Source organism: Balearica regulorum, chromosome 1 (genome assembly GCF_011004875.1).
Source record: "Balearica regulorum gibbericeps isolate bBalReg1 chromosome 1, bBalReg1.pri, whole genome shotgun sequence".
Lineage (NCBI taxonomy): Eukaryota > Metazoa > Chordata > Aves > Gruiformes > Gruidae > Balearica > Balearica regulorum.
The window spans coordinates 181,270,308-181,289,414 of NC_046184.1; the positions used below are offsets into that span (position 1 = coordinate 181,270,308).

Below are 19,107 nucleotides of genomic sequence, written 5' to 3' on the forward strand. Positions count from 1 at the left end.
TCACACACTATGAAAAACTGGGGAAAATATTGCTGGATTTTACTTTGAGGCCTCGATTCATAAGTGTTCACCACCTCCATTGTTCAGTCTAGTTCATCATACCTAACTGATCCTCATGCTTGAGTATTTTGAGGTGAAGACTCCACTGAACGGCAAAGTAGTTAAAATTTGGTTGTTGGTACGCTTGAGAAGCTTACTTTCAGTGCCTAATTTATTTTTGCCTTTTTTTAAAGACCGACACGTATTCTTAATCTCTGATTATATGACAATATGTTTTCTTCTACTTTTTTAAAGTGTATTGATTTTCAAAACACCAAGTATTTTTCCCGCTGCCACTAGATTGAATGTAAACAAAAAGGACTATGGTACAGGTCGTATTTTGTATATTGATACAGGTAGCATGCTTTTATCAACCCGCAGATATGAGTTCAGAATCAATAAATATAAACATTTAAGTAGAATGGGATATTTAAGAGTGTATATACCAGGGATATTTTATGATAGGTTTATTATATGTAATTATAAAGATGTGTTCATATCCAATCTTTGGCCTCCTGTGATTCAGGGAAACTGAAATGTGTGCTGCTTCATCTTCAGGGTCAAATTATTTTCCATAGCATAAAACAGAAATTACATTTTTCAGCTAAGTGCAAAATTCAGCTATTATCAAATTTTAATTAAGAATTGTGTATCTGATTTAGAAGATGGTAGAAGGAAGGTGTTTATTTTCCTCCACTTGCCAAAAGGTGATCGTACTTACAAAATTTGCTGAGATTGTCCAAGAAAGTGTGTAAAATCCTCATCCATCACCGAGAGCCCCTGGTCAGGGAATGACAGTGCAGTAAATATCTTCAGCAGCTGCCTTTTAATGTACAAGCTGTTTTCAGTAGGAATTTTCAGCACTCACATAAAACACACTGTCATGAGTGACTGCCTGTGCTCCAAAGTCATTACTATTGGGATGATGGAACATCTTTCAGCGAATAACCAAAAAACTTTAAATGTCATGTCAAGTTTGTTGAAGCCATTTTCGAGCCTTGCTCAAGGTTACATGAATATTGAGTATGCCTGTTTTTAAAAAGTTTGAGATCTATGAGAAGGACCATTCTTATGCTGGTTTTGAGAACAGTCACTTGATTCGGAGAGGAACAAAAAAAAGAAATCTATTAATACATGTCAATCCAGCAAAGCTCCTGAATATTAACTGAGTGCAAGTTCTTGTGACAGTCAATGCCAGTGGTGTTTAGCGGAAAGTAGCAAGTTTTATACAAATTCTTAAAATTACTTAGCTGCCTAAAAGATCACAAAGGAAAGAAAAAATATTACAATGGATAATTAAATTGAAATAGATTTTTTAATACATTTTAAAATTTGAACAATTAAAAAAATTATGTAGGAAATGTAATTAACCAGATAAAACTTTGGAAGACACTGAGAGGTGCTGAATACTCTGTTTTCTCTTTTACTCCAGTAAGAAAGGAGGATCCTATCAGGCTCTGTTTGTGATTTTGTAGGAAATATGGGTGCTAATCCAAGGAAGTCATGTAAGGTCTGTATCACTTCCAAGGGACCAAGCCCACTGGTTTTGAAGTGATAATATTTTTTGTCTTGCATATTTGGCAATCAGTCCTCCTACTATTGCATCATCTGCATGTAAAATTTTGTCGGAACCAGAGGTCTTTTCATATTACAAAATATTGAAACTGAGTACTTTAATAGTGAACCAAGGTTTGTTTGGTTTATCTTCTGCAGAGAACCAGAAAGGACAACTAGAGAAGTCATGTTCGCACCACAGTATCAGTTTAAACTTGACAAGAAGCCCAGTCACCAAAGAGGTTACTTATGATGCGGAAGCAAGTTCGACGGCGTGGAACAAGGCTGTTGGGAGAAAGGAAGCCTGTCATGGAGAAGGCAACAAAGAAAAGAAAATAGATCGTATTGTGTCTCCTTCTAAGGGAGAAGCCATTCCAGAAGTAGAAGCTCTCCTGGCAAGACTGCGAGCATTATAGAATAATCATATAAAGGATTAATTCAAAGCTTAAAAACAATCTATAATAGTCTACATCTTTAAAGAAACACTGCTTTTCTATTACTGACATTACATACTTCTGACTTCCTAACTTCTCTGTGGCTGAATGATCTACTTCTAAACTGTTTGTTTGCAAGACTGTACAAAATGATACTCTAGTTTTGCATAACTGCAAGATGATTTTTATTTTATGTTTTTACCTACTGAGCGTACAAAAAATATAGGAAGAAAATGATACTAAATTGTTCCAAGACACAATCCTTTTAGTGGACAAACTGCTGACCACATGTTTTGAGAGCTCAGAATAGGAATATCTTTTAAATATTGTTAAATCATCATGCCTAGGAATAAGGGTCAGTAAATGACAGAAAAGGTATTCTTATATTTTCTACTGCAATTTCTATACTTAACAGGTTTTAGCACCTAAAAAGTAGCATTATAGCATCCTTTGCAATTACAGTAATAGGAAATATGTATCATATAAATCAGCCATATTCCAGTTTGAGTTCATCAAAGAGCACCAAAGCTTGCTGAATTATATATATATTTATAAAATGGAGATCCATGGACAGTAAACAGAAATTCTATGCAAATAATATACATTATGTGTGATTAATATATCACTGCTATTAAGCTTAGTTATGATTATTATATCGAAATAATATATGCAATTTCTGTGGTTGCAAGGTTTTGCAATTGTGTCCATAGTGGGGGAAAATGTCTTCACAGTTATTTACCCGTGTAATGTTTTATCTTTTCACATGTGAGTTAATATGTTTCTATAAAAGGAACACGTAATGGAAAAGGTTTTTACAATTTTTTTTCACAAACTCATTTTCCAGTAGCCCGTAAAGTCTTATTTGCTGGCACAATAGGAATCTTGCACATAATTGCATCTCTTTTATCGCACTGTCATTGTACATTGTTACATGTTCGCTATCGTATTTATTAATTGCACATCATAAAGAACCGCTACCTATGTTACCAAGTAGGAAGCTACTATTAGTGTCTTTGGTCCATTATTTAAAGCTTCCTTATTATAAGAATGTATTAGGTATCTAATATCTTTCTTCTAACGTACTCTATTTTTCTTTACAAAATGCTGAAAAATATGTCTTTCAATAAGAGTCAGTTACATGAAACCAGTGTTTCAATGCTCCAGTGCTTTTTATATCCTTGTTTAAGTTGCCTTCATACTTCCTGCACTAAACATTAATAAAGTTAATTAGAACTTGGAAACTGGGCCTGTTTATACATACTGCATGGAGGGGTTTTCAGCCGTCAGAGAATCAATCTCATGTTTCTGAGGTTGTTGTAACTGTCGTTATACACTCTAATTACATTTCCTGCCTTAGCTGATAAAAATAAGAGGTATAAACAGAAGTCAAGGAAAGATACAGAGAAAGCGTATCAGGCAGTCATTTCTTCGGCTGTCCTTGCAAACAACGGGCAAAGCTGTCATGCAAGGCTGCCTTTGGTAACTTGAAATTGCATAGAGTAACCATAGAATTGGGGCTTAATGCATCTGTAGTGGATAACTTGAGATACAACTTCTAGTAGTTGTTCCACTAAGGTCTTCTGCACCTCCACTGTTAAAACTTACTACCCCTGTTGACAGGGTGCAGTACAAATTAGTGTCTGCAAACTACAATACGCTTGGCTAAATTAAATGGTGTCTCAAACACAAAGAAAATACACGTTGAAGAAAAAAAATATTAACCATTCTCTGGATATCTTCAATTGCTAAGGACATGCTAAAATAAAAGGACTAGGAGTAAAGAACTGTTTCTGAAGTATTAGCAGGATGACCTACCAAGTGACAGTGGAAGTACAAATTAATTTTCCTGAACACAGTAAAGTTGTTCATTTGAATTAGTGGGTAATAGTCCACAACAGAAAACTGACAGTTCAGGACACTACTGTGTAGTTTATCAAGAAAAGTTACAAAACTATCCACTGAAATTTTCAGTTAACGAAATGCTACTAGCAGCTTAGCATCTTCTGATTTTAAAATAAATATTTACATTTAAAATTATAGAACTTAAGCTACCTTTTCTTACAGTTTGAGAAGCTTTTAGAAATGTATTCCAGGGCTTTTAGTCCTTCTAAGATACCATGTTTCTGAATTAATCCTTTCAAGCAGCCATCAAGTTAATTCATAGTTTCTTTTGTATAACTCAGAGAATTAAAAAAGCTATACAACTTCTTAGAATCCATGCAAATACAGTATATAATTTTTCCCCTTCAGTATTTCTTTGTACCATCATAATTTGATGTATTCAGAGTTCAAGTACACAGTCCAGTTGGAATACACAGTAAGTTTTCTTTCTACATTTCATCTTTCTTTAACTTCCCTTAGAAGCAAATACACATGTCATTTTTACAGCAAAAAATGCTTGTATTGCCTAATGAGTTCAGGTAAAAATAACTTTGAAAGTATTATGTCTGTATTCTATTTCTATGCTTTTATGTTTTTATTAAAGTATAAAACTCAACTTCTATATTATATGGAGTAAATTGCTTTAATTAAATTTGCACGTTAATTCATTTATTCAATTTAAAATTTAAAGTTACTTCAATCTAAAAATACTTTGGGTAGACCTTTAATGGTGTGTGCTAGTTATTTTTAGTAAGCCGTTTTTTAGTAAGTATCAAGTCTGTTCCTTAAAATGAGGGATTGAGCTATATACCACTTGTGCTAGATATTGAAGAAGGTTTCACATACCATGCAAAACCCTCTCTTTCTGTAATTCACACCTGAAAATTAAATCCTTATAAAAAGAGCTTCCTGGTTTCTTCAAACATGACTGTTCAGATAAAAGCATTTGAAGTAATCTTGTGAGGTACGTTCCACTGCTCCTTCTCTACCTGAGCGGCAGACAGAAGGCACAAACACCCGTGGCTTTTCTTACCGGTAAAACTGTAAAGTTCTAACACATCTTTTTGGTTCTTTGCATTCATTTTGAATGACTTTTCATTTCAGTCACTCAGTAAAAGAATTTTGATTACTACATCGATTTTAACTTTATATATACCCCATGTGATTCATGCTGGTGGTCTAAATTCATATGTAATATTCTAATGTTTGGACCTTATCAAGATATGAATGTTTGTGATCAGCCTCTTCAAGCTGCATGCAACCAAGCTCGACACCCGTAGGTAATACACTAGTCCGTGTGAACCCAGAAGGAAAAATGACGGTAGCAACTTCATTACAAAACACTGCAGCAGCGTGAGAGGTGCTACTGCTCTGAATCGGGCACTTCCGTAAAGGAGCACGGGCCAGCAACCTGACAAAACTTACTTTTGGTTCCCCGTTAATTACGGCAACGCGACTGCTTAGGAGACTGAAAAGACCTCATATAGAAGAAAAAATCTTGGATACATTTGTTACAAACAGCTTTCCTCCAACACACGGTTTTCCTGTTTTACCTCATATGACCAGTCCTCAGCCTGGCCCATCCAAAGTCAGACTTTCCAGAACTGAACGAGTTAATGCTGAGCAGCTTGAGGTACTGCAGCCCCTTAGGCTTTTATAATAAAAGCTGAAAAAGACGACATTTACTGCTAACACTTTTTCCACATCCATTTCTAATGAACAGGACCAAATTATAATTTTTACACTAATCTTTCCAAGCCCTACAATACTCGGTAACTATAACACAAATGTGCAACAAACAGGGGTCGATAAACCCTAAGCAATGGCACCTAAAACATTATAATAAGCAACCAGGGTCAAGTGAAAGAGCCCAGAAAAAAAGCAATTACATGACAACATTGTTTTCTCCAGAAGAAAATAAAGCGTTACTATACCATTTTCTGGGTTTTTTTAATGATGTGAAGTGTGGGTTTTACACAACTGAACTGCAGCAGAAAAAATAACTTCACTTAAAAGTCTCAGGAACTGTTTGTCTAGTTTACGAAATAAAAATGGAAATAAAAAGAATTAGATGAATTGCAGATTTTATCAGTTTTCAGTCTGATTTTATGCCAACATTCCTAAATGTAAGAAATCCTAAAATTAGCGTCTGCTATTAAGTTAACTATGCCACCAACTAATTAATTTGATCTAAATTATTTTTTGGCACATGAAGCAAGCACATTTTCTTCTTTTCCAAATACACTTTCTACATTGCACTAGTGTGTGTTTTACCTGAAGTATAGTATTAAAATCGGGGCCATACATCTCGCCGTAAAACCATACTGATAAAGCATTCTGGTCACTCTGATGCCAGTGACGAATAAACAAGAGGTGGTCCAGATGATAGAGTTTTTCTCTCCCTCCCAGTTACAGAGATAACCATTAAGTTTCATACCTTAGCTGAGTACACTTTAAACCCCCTTGTACTTTTATTTCAGTAACGCAGCTTTTTCTTTTTGTGATCCATGCAACGGCGGACACTGAAGAATTATTAGGGGAAATATTTTCCGGCAACGTACCAAAAATACACTGAGCAGATGACTTGTATGCAGCAGCAGTCCTATATATCATAGGAGGCATAACACTTGCATGTAATCCAAACAGAGGCAGATAAGGTATTTCACTCCACCACAAGAAAATAGTTCCTTTCATCTAAATGAGCTTATTCCACTGCCTGATACCAGAATTGTATGTATTTTCAGAGGGTAATATACCCCTATTTTTAAATCTCTGTTATATTAGCCAGAAAAATAAACTATGGAAAGACAGAAGTGCAGAGACTGGGAAGCAGAGTTGATTAATGTGCTGCCTGATTTCACTTCTGGGACCTGAAATTGCATCTAGTGCAGAATGAAGCAACTGGGGGGGAAAAAAACCAGTCTCATCTGACATCTTTAAAGGTCATGAAGGAAATGATGGTGGGTGATCCAGAGTTGGTATGGCCACAGGTGTCTTGTCTATTCGAAGACATATATCAGAATATCCTCAGAATAGCAATGCTGTTGGTTCTCAAAGCCCTCGAATGAATAAAGGGAAGGAAAAGTCTGACAGAGATAAATACAAGCCCACATAAAACCTAAGAATATTTTCATCTTAAATCCAAGCGTCAGTCCTGCTCCCATTTACTTTGATAGCTAAATGAAGAGGATGAGGAGAAAGAGGAGTCCGTATAACGGTCATACCTCTCTACTGCCATGCTGGACAATACTGCTCTTGGTAGCGACAGTGGCTGACAGAGCGAAGGTAGCGCAGACGGCAGCCTGCCCTCATCGTGATTCAGACTGTGGAGAAAGCCACAAGGGCCATGGCCAGCAAATGTGGGCTCAAATCACGGGATCACAGTAAAACCCCCACACTTCTACAGCCACACATAAGGTATAATAAAAAAGACTGTCTTCTAAAATGTTCAGGTGTCAAAATGGCAGCAGAAAGTGTGCATACTCCTGATGTCTCCTAAAGACAGCTATTACATCAACGCTCCAAGTCTGATGACTACATGCAAGCTACACACTCAGAAGGAGTTTTAATTCTCAATTATTTAGGCTTCTTTGTTATATATAGTTCAACCTCTAATTGAAATTTTCAGTCCAAAGCAAGCCATGTAAACTTTGCAGTCTATAACTGTTAGTAAAAAAAATGGCTTTTGTAAAAGCTCTGCTTAATTTGTTGCATTTTAATGTGAAGGTTGTTGCACGTAGTTGAAAACATGCAGTGCAACAAGACTCTTTCCATTAAGCAAGACAGAAATGGCAATTACGCAGTCTGCTGATCGGATTTTTTTACTAATGAAGGGTACTTTCTGCTAATGGATAGGCAAGCAAAGCAGTGAAGTCAAACAAGTCACCTTGATAGTATAATGCAAGACCCATCAATTTTGCACACAACTTCTTCAGCAATGAATCTTGGAGCACAACCCATCAACGTTGCTCCTGAAAGACAACCACTGAGGCAGAGGAACCACAAAAAGTGGTTTGAAATGAAAAATGGTATAAGAGCATTCCACCCCTTTAAAAGTGGAATTAATTATGATGAATTTATCTCCCAGGTGCCCGGGCACTGCATTAAAATTGCTTAGACAGAAAAAATATGATCCCGCCTCGTAGTCGGTGGCACCTTGCCATTTCGTGCTGCAGCATCATGGTAAGATAACTAGAGTCCTATCTTCATATCTATCTTTGAATCCACTGACATTGTGGAAAATCAGAGGGAGGAGTAACTGAGGGAGTAAGAGAAATTTTTTTCACTTGAGGTGTAACAGGTTACAACCTGCAAACCCACGCTACAGATTTAACTCCTGAAGGCTCCGGATGAAAAGGGAGAAGAGCCAGCTTTCTCCCTATCCCCTCTGCAGGGAACGTAGGGCACTCTGGTCCACGAGGAACAGAATGAGCTCTCATTAACTTCAGCTCCAGAATACAATTTTCTACTCCTTGATTACCAAATCCCCAAAGAGGGATGAGAAGTTTTTATTTTTCTCAGAAGGACTGCACTACAGTAAATCTTTCCACAAACTAATAAACAGTTAAAATTCAATAGCACCTAGGTAGAGCATCAAAATCAGCAGGCAAGAACAAATTAAACCCTTCCTGAGACAGGCTGTGTGGGATCATTTCTTCCCTTTCCCTCTCCAATATCTGTAATACTAAATACACAAATCTATATTGAAATAAAATTAGAATTTCTTTTAATTAGATAAACCCAAGAAAATTCAGTGTTCATCCTCCACCTTTTACTAGGAAGCTTTGATTAGCACAGTTTCAGCACCTTGTCTCAAGGAATTAACCTGTCCCATTTTTCAACTCAGAACAGAAGTCCAACATATGAACACAGATGGCCAAAATAAGGCCCTAATCCTATGAGGTCCCCTGCACGTCCTTGCAAGTACTCATCATCCTCAGACTGCACAAAATCATTCCGAGCAGAGGGTTACTATAGCCTTTCAGGATCATGCCCTAATGAATAAAATATACAAAGGTGACTTGAGTAAAATCCTCTCCAATGTGCTGACAAAGGTAAAATAAAATATTCCTCTTAGGACATTTTCCTGGCAGAACAACCTGACCCCTGTGTGACTGGCCTTGAGAAAGGAATGGGTAATGCTCTAACTAACCAATTCATCCAACTGAACTTTGGGGGAGTTTTTTGCCAAAAGATTGGCATGTTGCACAGGTCACCAGTACAAAATAAAAATTGTCCATATATACAGCAGATATATCTCATACCACTGTAAAGTTCTAGATGAGTGTATAATACCTTTTTAACTTCAAGCACCTTGCATGCAAACTGCATTGTTCATTGTTATGTTTTTATTTCTAAACTAGGTCCATTTTCCAAGCATGGATTTGTTTTTTACAAATCTCTCCCATGCTGCACATCAAGCATTACCCCAGAATTTCAGCTTTGTCTTTGCTCGCTGATGAAATTTTACTATTATGTAGTAATTGCAGTGCCCTGAACTCTTATCCCCCTGCAGATTTAATGTTCCTCCAAAGGGAATGGTTCTCCTTAAGTGATATTATTTTATTCATACAATGTAGCTCACTAAACTTGCCTTTTGCTCCCTTGTTCTTAGTCTTTAAAAGGAGACTATAGCAATCTGATCCAGCACCTACTGAGGAGAAATCAAAGGTTCCTGTTGACTTCAGTGACTGTTGGAGATAGATAGCTCCTAAATGGGATGACTCAAAGTATGGCTCTAGCCTGGAGGCAGCTGTACAGCTGGTATTGTGGGGCTTTATTTTCTCATTTCTTCCAGCTCCAATCTGTGCAGTTTCTAAGTATAATTATTATTTTCTAGTTGTCAGCCCAATAAATATGATGCTGAATAGGAGAGTTGAATTCCTGCCTGAAATTTTAAGCAGCAAAAGTGATCCTGCAATCAGATTTCACATAGCAGTTATGTGTTGCCATCACACTGGTTTCTCAAAGAAAGAAAAGAAAGGATATCAAGCAAGAGTCAGGATGAGTCTTGTGTACAGTTCTCATTTTCCCTAAATGAGCCACAGCCGTTAAGTCCACTCAACGGAAGACTCATGGTCTACAAGGCAGCATTCCAGTCAGTGGCTGGACCAACTGAGGGACAAAGCAATGGAAAAGCAGTTTTGAAGGCCATGTCCCAGTACACGTGGTCTCCATGTTACCTGTCGCATCACCCCACAAACCCCATGGGCATGTTGGCACGGGTCAAACTTGTGTCGGGGACAGTTTAACAATTATATAGTATGGGTGATCATGGGCCAATGCCTCAGCCCATGCCATAACCCTTTGTAGAGTACTATTACGGTCAGATACTTTGAACTTGAAATCCACACTCTGACACAGTTCTAGCGTTCCTGTAAAAACACAGCACATCATTAGCATGTATCTTCTGTCCATCCAACCCTAACTCAGATGTACATTACCGACTAGGAGTAAGAAATCTCTGAGTGAAAATTTGTCTGTATCACTGAGATTAGTCATGCTGGACAGAACTAACTCCTACCTTTAATGTATGTCAAGTTGTTAGTGCACGGCGTGGTACACAACCTTACCAAGAAACTTGTCAAGTTTGTTTGCAAGCAATAGTCACCACCAGTAGTTTGTGCGTATGGTCACCGCTAACAAGTGGAAGAAAGTTAATCACTGTAAAGTTAAATTAACATGAAATGCCTGACTTGTCTCATTCACATTCATTTGACAGTGGCATATGCTCCTGCTTTACACATGAAAGCTTAATTACAACATTTCAGGTGGCAAACCAGTTAATTATATAAAAAGGAGGCCCAGAAGTCTGTGATATGACACCTCCCTATGCTTCCCTGGGAGATGTCATGCATGAAAGAAGATGCTTATTGTTAGCAACATCAGACTGAGGGCTGCAGGAGGGCACTGCCACCGAAATCTAGGGTCTGCACACAATCCAGCTATAATGGAGACCAAAATGCATTTGATACAAATTGCTCTTGCTAATAACAAAAGCAAAAGGAAGCTCTTTTTTTGCCTGGAACAATACACAATCTCTTGCAGGCTTCATCTCACCTAACTTCAGATGTTGCTGATGTAAAAATCCCCAACAGAGATTATCATTCATCCTGGCTTTTCTTTTTCACTCATCCTGCCTTTCCTCTTGTATAGAACAAGCCAATTTGAACTCTTTTGACTGCGTACGTTGGGAAGATAGAAATCAGTCTGCAGCCATGCCTATTCCCTCCTTTGACTAGAAAGAGAGCCTGAGGGGACCAGCTCAGATGTGGGCAGATGAATGTGAACATTTGCAAATGATTAGAGAAACCAGTGTGCTACCTAAATCTAGAATAAAGGGAAGATGGAACCCCTGCTCAGCATCGTGTCACGAACTTCACGTGCTTTGTTCTTTCTTGCTAAACTTGAAACGGCAGCTGTCTCTCCTGCTCTCAGAAGGAGGAGGTGAACCGAGTCCTCCTGCCAGAAAATTCTTTCCTTGAATGGTATCAGCACAACTTTGTTTCCTTCCAGAACCTAAAAAAAAAAAACCTTGACAATTCTCTTCCCCAGGGCCCTTCTGTCTGCCTTGCAGTTGACGATATGCTGCATATACAACCTGAAGCCTGAAGCCCTAACCACGATCCAATAGAGAGTACATTTTAATCTGGACCTTAGCACTATGGTGTTGCCTGTTGTCTCATGGATTTTCTGCTTGGTTTAGTCCTTAAAATTAAATGCCCACCTTTGACCCATCCACAAACATTCATTCGTTAAGCCTATGGCAAAACAACGATTCACTTAAAACCAATCCATCAACAAAGCAGCAGCGCTGCAGGTTGAAGAAAACAGCAGCGTAAAGTTTGAAGCCATCACATGGCAAGGAGATGTCTTCGTTTGCCCTTCCTCCTGTATGTTTCTGTGTCTTGAATCAGCCTTTGTCTGGTACAACAGCTATTCACGGCCCGGATTATATTTGTAATAAGCAACCTCTGCAAATGTCTCTGCTTTGCACCTGCGTGCAGCCACCTATAAAACCCGTTTGCCATCTCAGTTCTACAGCTATGAAAATTCTTTCTTAAAAATATATAAAATGTACAATGCAAGGCTGTATTTTCACCTCAGGCTTTTGATGACACGAACAGCTCCTTGAACTTCATCTTACAGGTTTGTAATCTGATGGTAGGTTCTTTATAAAAATAAAAAGATACAGCTTAAGTGTTACATAGCAAGGGACTTGCTATCTGTGGTTTTTAGTCTCAGAAAACACTGTGAACATAAAAGAATAGATTACTTCAGCTTGCAAAACAATCTCAGAATGCTGACCTCCTAGTTTCACCTTTCCCTCGCCTAATTATATCGACATGCAGAACTGCATAATCCCCTGCCACAGTATTCCAAGATGCTTCATAGATCATAGGTGCAGCAACACACCGAAAGCCTCTGGCTTTGCGGCAGATTTGCACAGTCTCGGGGAGAGCAAAGGGGGATTGTCTAGCGTCATGTTCCAAAAGGCTGAAGAGTGTCACTTTTGCACAGAGGGCTTCTGAAAGGCACAGCTGCTATCAGATGATAGCAAAATATCTAGTGTAGGTAAGTTTTGGTGGTTTTTTTTTTTTTTTTTTATTAATGAGAAAAGTAAAATGCACAGTCTAAGGTTGCTGCAGACACATGGCATCAAGAAAAAAAGCAATGAGATTTTATTCTAAAGCAAAGATCTTTGTATTAGTGAAGGCAGAGAAACCTTTATGCCAGCAGCTCACAAAAACCCACGAGATTTTCCAGCGATAACTGGAATATTAAGGGAACATAGCAACAACAACAAACCATCTCTAATCCCTGAAGGGGAATGCAAGGACTTACCTGTGTCTAGCAGGCTACATACTCCACTGCCGAAGTTACGTACTATGGGAACGATTCAGTTCTGTAAACATGTCTAGCACCCAGCTGATCTCTCTGTCTCTATTGTTTGACCAGTCATGTAAACATCTCTTGCACACAGCATCCTTTGGCAAGGAACTCACCCTTTTACTCCCCCTCTGCATCTACTTTTGTTTATTTTGAACCTGACTCCTACTGACACCATGTGCTGGCACTAATTCTGGTGTTGCAGGTATAGCACCAACCTCTCTGGCAGTTTAGGAAGAGCCGCACACTCCAAAGGCTCGGCACTTCATCATCATTTCCAGAAAGAAGCAAAAGAGCAGTGGTGGTGAGTGCTGCCTCTTTCCTAAGGGCAACAGAGGAACCTATCTGTCAACCAGACATGGCATCCAGTGAAAGCTAGCACCAACTGCTACCCTATGCTGCTCACCCGTATGGTATTAATAGTACTGACAGGAATGACCACGGCAGACCAAGAGTGACTACAAGGAACTAGAGCGTGGGTGGAAAAACTTGCATGTGCCAATTTCCCCTAATAAAAATCATGTTTCAGGTAAAAACAGAGTAGGCTTTTGGGGGTGACACTGGAGTACTGGCCTTCTCATCTGTGGGCTGTTGTTTAATGAGCAAATGGGAAAGAACTAAGTTAACTTTATGAGTGTATTTGCATTTAATACAGGATAGTGAGAGGAGGGAAACCCCACCTGGAGTACTGTATCCAGCTCTGGAGTCCTCAGTACAGTGACCTGTTGGAGCGAGTCCAGAGGAGGGCCAGGAAGCTGATCAGAGGGCTGGAGCACCTCTCCTATGAGGACAGGCTGAGAGAGTTGGGATTGTTCAGCCTGGAGAAAAGAAGGCTCCAGGGAGACCTAATTGTGCACTTTCAATGTGTAAAGGGGGCTTATAAGAAAGATGGGGACAAAGCTCTTAGCAGGGCCTGTTGTGATAGCACAAGGGGTAATGGCCTTAAGCTGAAGGAGGGTAGACTCAGACTAGACATAAGGAACACATTTTTTATGATGAGAGTGGTGAAACACTGGAACAGGTTGCCCAGAGAGGAGGTAGATGCCCCATCCTGGAAACAGTCAAGGTCTGGTTGGACAGGGCTCTGAGCAACCTGATCTAGTTGAAGATGTCCCTGCTCATTGCAAGGGGAGTGGCCTAGATGGCCTTCAAAGGTCCCTTCCAACCTAAACTATTCTGTGATTCTATAAACAGACTTCCCTAAAAATGAGGGAAGATCAGGATACTCCCATAGGGTCCGTAGAGGAGGATGCTAAATCAGTCCCCAGAACAATTCAGTTACTGTATCCTAATGCAAGTAAAAGGAGAAAATGGAAAGCTAGATACAGAATCAAGTTTGTAACTTAACTGGCATCACACAATTAGGTGGATAATGCTTACCAGCAGAAGAATAATAACAAAACAAAATGTTAGAGTTCTGAAAGGGATACTTCAATGAATTCAGAGATCTGCATGGTAAAATCATCTGTGGATCTGATCCAAAGAAAATAGGAGTTAAAGATGGCATTTCCTTAAAAAATACCCTACCAAAGCAAAACAAAACTAACACACTATGGGGATAGGTACAAATCTGTAGAGGAAAAGGTTTTCAGATACAAATATGAGTAAGTTGGATTTGAGATCCAGAAAGATTTCACAATGAGAGAAATCTATGTCAGGCTTCCAAGGACAAAAAGAAAAACACTGAAGACGCATGCTCACATACACAAAAGAAAATAAACAATGCAATATGAGATTCAACTAGCAAGAAACATGGAAGATGATAGCAAGAAATTGGTTTGTAAGAATACTGGAGTTAACACAAAGATTAAGAAAAATGTTGGTCTGATGTTCAATGGAGAAGGAAAGCTATCACGAGAAAGCTTCAGGAAAAGCTCTTTAATAACTTTATAAAAAAAAGAAACTGTGATCAAATCACTGTCACAGGTGCAGGTAAGGGACAATATCTCATTTTTGAATAGGGAAACATAGGCTAGGGAGCTTTAAAGGCATAAAGTAGTTAAAAAATTTCACATCAGCTGGGTCTCAGGAGTTTTATTCCAGTTCATTCAGTGACCGTCCTTGAGAACTCCTAAGGGTTCAGGAGGTGTGAAAAGGCTAGGGCACAGCAATCGTGGTGCTTAACGTAAAAGAGGGAGAAGCCACAGAGCAATACCTTATAATGTCATATGCACTGGCATCCACGTGGCATTTCATACTATCCTCCATAACTCTCTTGTAGGAAAACATGGACTACACAAAAACAGTCCCAAATGGTTATGAAGCTAGTTAGAAGAATGTATTCTGTTGTAGGCAGAAATAATCTATTGTGTAAATAGAAAGAAAAGAAACAACTGTAAGTAGCTATGTCAAAAAAAGTAGTGAGGCTTTTCGTAGAACTGAAGCAAGCACAAGTGACCAACAGCACACTGTTTCAAAAAAAGGTAATCATCTTGCTGGGGCTTATAGATACTTGTACAGCATGACACATTCTCAAAGTAATCAAGTCTTTTTATGCAGCCCTGGTAAAATATCCCTGGGAAAGCTGTGTCCAGTTTCGGAACTGCATTTCAATAACAAATCCAGGCACAAATCCTGAGAAGAGCAAGGACAATAATCAGAGATTTAGAAAACGTGACCTAGAAGGAAAGAGTGAAACATTTGGGGTTGTTTACCTGAAGAAAAATGAGGAGGGATACAAAATAAAGTAGGGAAAAGAATCACAAAGGGAAGGGGAATACTGTGTTCTTCATGCCTTTGATGGTCAGGATGAAAGTCACAGACAAACTGAAGTGACAGTGATTCAGACAGAAAATAAAGAAAACTTTCTAGCCCTATGGAGAAAGGCAGTGATTCCACTGTACGTCCTCCTTCCACTCTAGGCACCCCTTGTTGGCAGAGGATGTGCAGTCCCCACATTGCCATTGCACGTCTTTCATCTGCTTAGTCAAGTGTCTGTCAGGATTTCCATAATTAGAGTTGAACCTGCCTTAGGGCAGGGTGATGGATTAAGTAAGCAATCTCTTAAGATCCCTTCTTGCCCTCTAATTTTCTGTCCATCTGAGAAAACAGGACTTTTATCCTCCTCCTCCTTCATGATACAGTAGTTGGAGTAATCCTCTGACACCTAAGCCGATCTGCCAGTGCTAACACCGAGACGTGTGGCCCACATGCTATTCTTTCTCCAGAACCAAACCACGATATTTGACCACCCTGTGCTGAGCAGATGTAGTGCTAATGTAGAGCCCTGCCCATGGCATGTGAATACTGGGAGGGAAATGGGAACAGAGAGGTCTGATCGTGTCAAAAGAGGCAGCACGTGCTCCTGCACCCCAGCTATGGCAAAGGCTTTTACTGAATTCAGTTCAAATACCTGAAGGTGAGGGTGGAGATGTCAATTTCTGTACCTAATTTTTGCCTGGTAGTATTCCCTTCCTTTTCTTTCCAAAGCTCAGTATGAGCAGAAGGCTGCAAGAAAAAGGGTTTACGTGAAACAAAAGAGACAAAGGATAAGACAGCAATAGAGCTGTGAACACTACCTAATCCTTCTCAAACAAATCTGTTATTTTGGATATTTAAAGAAAAAAGCCTGTCTTCTTGACAATCCAGAGTGTTTCCAAAGAAACGATTACAACCTGTCGTATCAGGTCAGCCTGAAAAGAGTTTCCATACAGCCAATGATTCTATAAATTACATTTACAGTCACTTCATTTCCCAGTCTGAAGCAGTGCAGACCAGGGCAAAATGAACAGTGACAAAAATGTGCAGGTTTTGCACTGTGGGATTGTAAAGAATAATATGGAGATGGGAATGAATTTGATCGAATTGCAATGAAAGATTAATTGTGTGACGTGTGAGTAATTGGTTAATGGGACTGGGTCAGCACCTGGTGTCTGACGGTTTGAAAAGAGGATGAGAATGCAGCTTCAGCTATTTGAAAAAGGTTTTGCAGGCCAAAACGTTCCCAGCTCTGTAACTTGCAGAGTCTGAGAAATGAAATAAATCTAAATGTAAATTACAGAGTTGTCTGATAGGCAGAGATATTTTTTGCTTTGAGACTGATATTCATATTGTCAGTGTTTGAGGCACAGAGAGGCCATAATGGGCATCCAGAAGGGAAAAATGTGGCCTGGGCAAATGAACCTGAATGAAATGTGATGCATTAACCTGGAAGTAATTAAAAAGAAAGGGCAGGGGGTAGCCTTGTTAGCAACTACTCAGTGTATAACAGAGAGCCATTATGATAATATGGGACTGTAAAAAATGAGGCCTTGTCTGCTCTGCAAGGACATTAAAGAATGAGTGACATTTTTCTCATGAAAAGAAGGATTGCCCCATTGTCCTTCACCAACATTTTCTCTGCCTCGTCAACAGACTGCCTGGCTATTGCCCTTCACTGCAGAGTTGGCTGCATTTCAGTTGTGCTGTACTCATATGTGTTGGAAGGGTAATGTATAAACTCACAGCAACTCTAAGAAAATGATAATGTATAGATTATTCCATTTGATATTTAATAGCTGACTTTCCAAGATTACTCAAGAAGTTTTTTGGTTGTTGGGGTTTTTTTGTTTTGTTTTGTTTTGTTTTGTTTTTAACTACAGTATGGTAAGTCTGCATCGTATCTATGGGAAATAAAAAAAAATAATCCAGGTGATCCAAAACAATTTTCTTTAAGCATTAAAGATGACACTCGTCATGACATTTGATGTTGCCTGAGAACAGGCTGAGGCTGAAGACTTCTGTCTCAATATCTTGCGGAGATGGGATTTTAGATCTGGACTCCCACATTTGCCTACAGTAACAAGAAGTAACGCTGTAGTTCTAGTACTACAGGCAAGAGCCTACCACTTTATTTGATCACACCGGTATTAAGGAAGCAGTAAGGTATGCAGCAATAAAATCAGAAAAGGTCATTTCCAAAATGGTTTACAAGTAACAAAGGACATAAAAGGAAACTAGGAAAGGTTTTACAAATAAAATAGAAGTGTGAAAAAGACAAAGGAAAATATGGGCTGATTATTCAAATCAGAGGAGAGCTATAACTAATGGTACAGAGAAGTCTGAAACATTTAATCTCTTTTTTTGCATGAGTCTTCATAAAAATGATTATGTGTGATCAGCTACTTAGAGCAATGGTTTTACAAGGAGATAGAAACAGGCTAGGAGAGGGATAGAATAAAGAAATAATGCTTAAATAGTTCAAGTGAATTCTTGTCAGCATTCCTCAAATAAATGCCTCCTAAGGTACTGAAGAAATGAGTCAAAGCAGAGTCTGAACTAAAAGTTCTGAAGTCTTCATGGTCTTCAAGAACTTGTGGATATAAGGAAGGTTCAAATGATCAAGAGGAAGTTAAATATATCCTCTATCTGATTAAACAAAGAGAGCCTGGGGACCCAAGATTAATTGGTTTAATTTTTATGTATGGTAACACACAAGAACAAATTAGTACATAGCAATTTACGAGCACTGAAAATAGCATTACTGACCTTTGTTACCTCCTTAGACATACCCATGCAGCAGGCAGGTCTGATGTGACACTTGGCAGGCTGGATGGTGGGGAAGAGGACAACAAACTAAGGTGGCCGTTTTAGGACCAGGTGCCAACCACAGACCAGCTCCAGGCCACTTACAACAGCCTCCTGGACCATGAGCAGTTCAAGAGACACTGGTCTAAGGGTTGAGGCTGGGATGGACAGCCAACATAGAGCTGTGAAGAATAAACTGTGTAATTTCTCTGATGGGATCTGGTGAATCAGAAGGGGTAGCCAGATCTTTTGAGACACTCTGACTTTAATAGGGCTTCTGGCATTAATCCAGATTACTTTTTTTTTATCAAACCCCATGCTATTTTTTCTAAATGAAATTGCTATGTGGTAGCTACATAGCTGTTCAAAAAGGCTTCACCCAGTAATTCACTGATAAAATGAGGAGAATATTTAGCACCAGATCCTGAAGGATTGATCATGGATCCTGTTCTATGCCAGGTTTATTTTGAACTGGTTGGATTATAGAAGAGGTTACATTTGGAAAATGTAGGGATGATACCTGGCCATGAGGACTTGCAAGTAGTTGGGATAATAGTATTCAAGTCTTAAATTCCTCCGTAAATTGGAGACATAGTGTGAAATAAGCATGATGCTGTTCAATAAGAAACAAAAGGTAATACTTAAAAGGATTAATGTGACAATAAAAATGTGGAGAGCTTGATTAATCCAGCAATGTACTGTCAAGCAATCCTAATTTCAGACAACGAATTACCATTCTGATTTGCCTTTTTTTACATTTTGGGGTTGTCCTGGTTTTGACTGGGATAGAGTTAATTTTCTTCTT

The 19,107-nt window shown here is 38.8% G+C and overlaps 1 protein-coding gene across 2 annotated transcripts in view; it reads left to right on the forward strand.

Moving 5' to 3' along the window:
• Positions 1 to 4,795, forward strand: part of DIAPH3 (diaphanous related formin 3) — a 257,984-nt gene extending 253,189 nt beyond the window's left edge. For both annotated transcript variants that reach the window (XM_075741732.1, XM_075741731.1), the window contains one exon: positions 1,753 to 4,795. In XM_075741732.1, coding sequence (XP_075597847.1) covers positions 1,753 to 2,009 — 257 coding nt within the window. In that variant the 3' untranslated portion in view covers positions 2,010 to 4,795. The remainder of the gene's footprint in view (positions 1 to 1,752) is intronic.
• Positions 4,796 to 19,107: the final 14,312 nt, after the last annotated feature.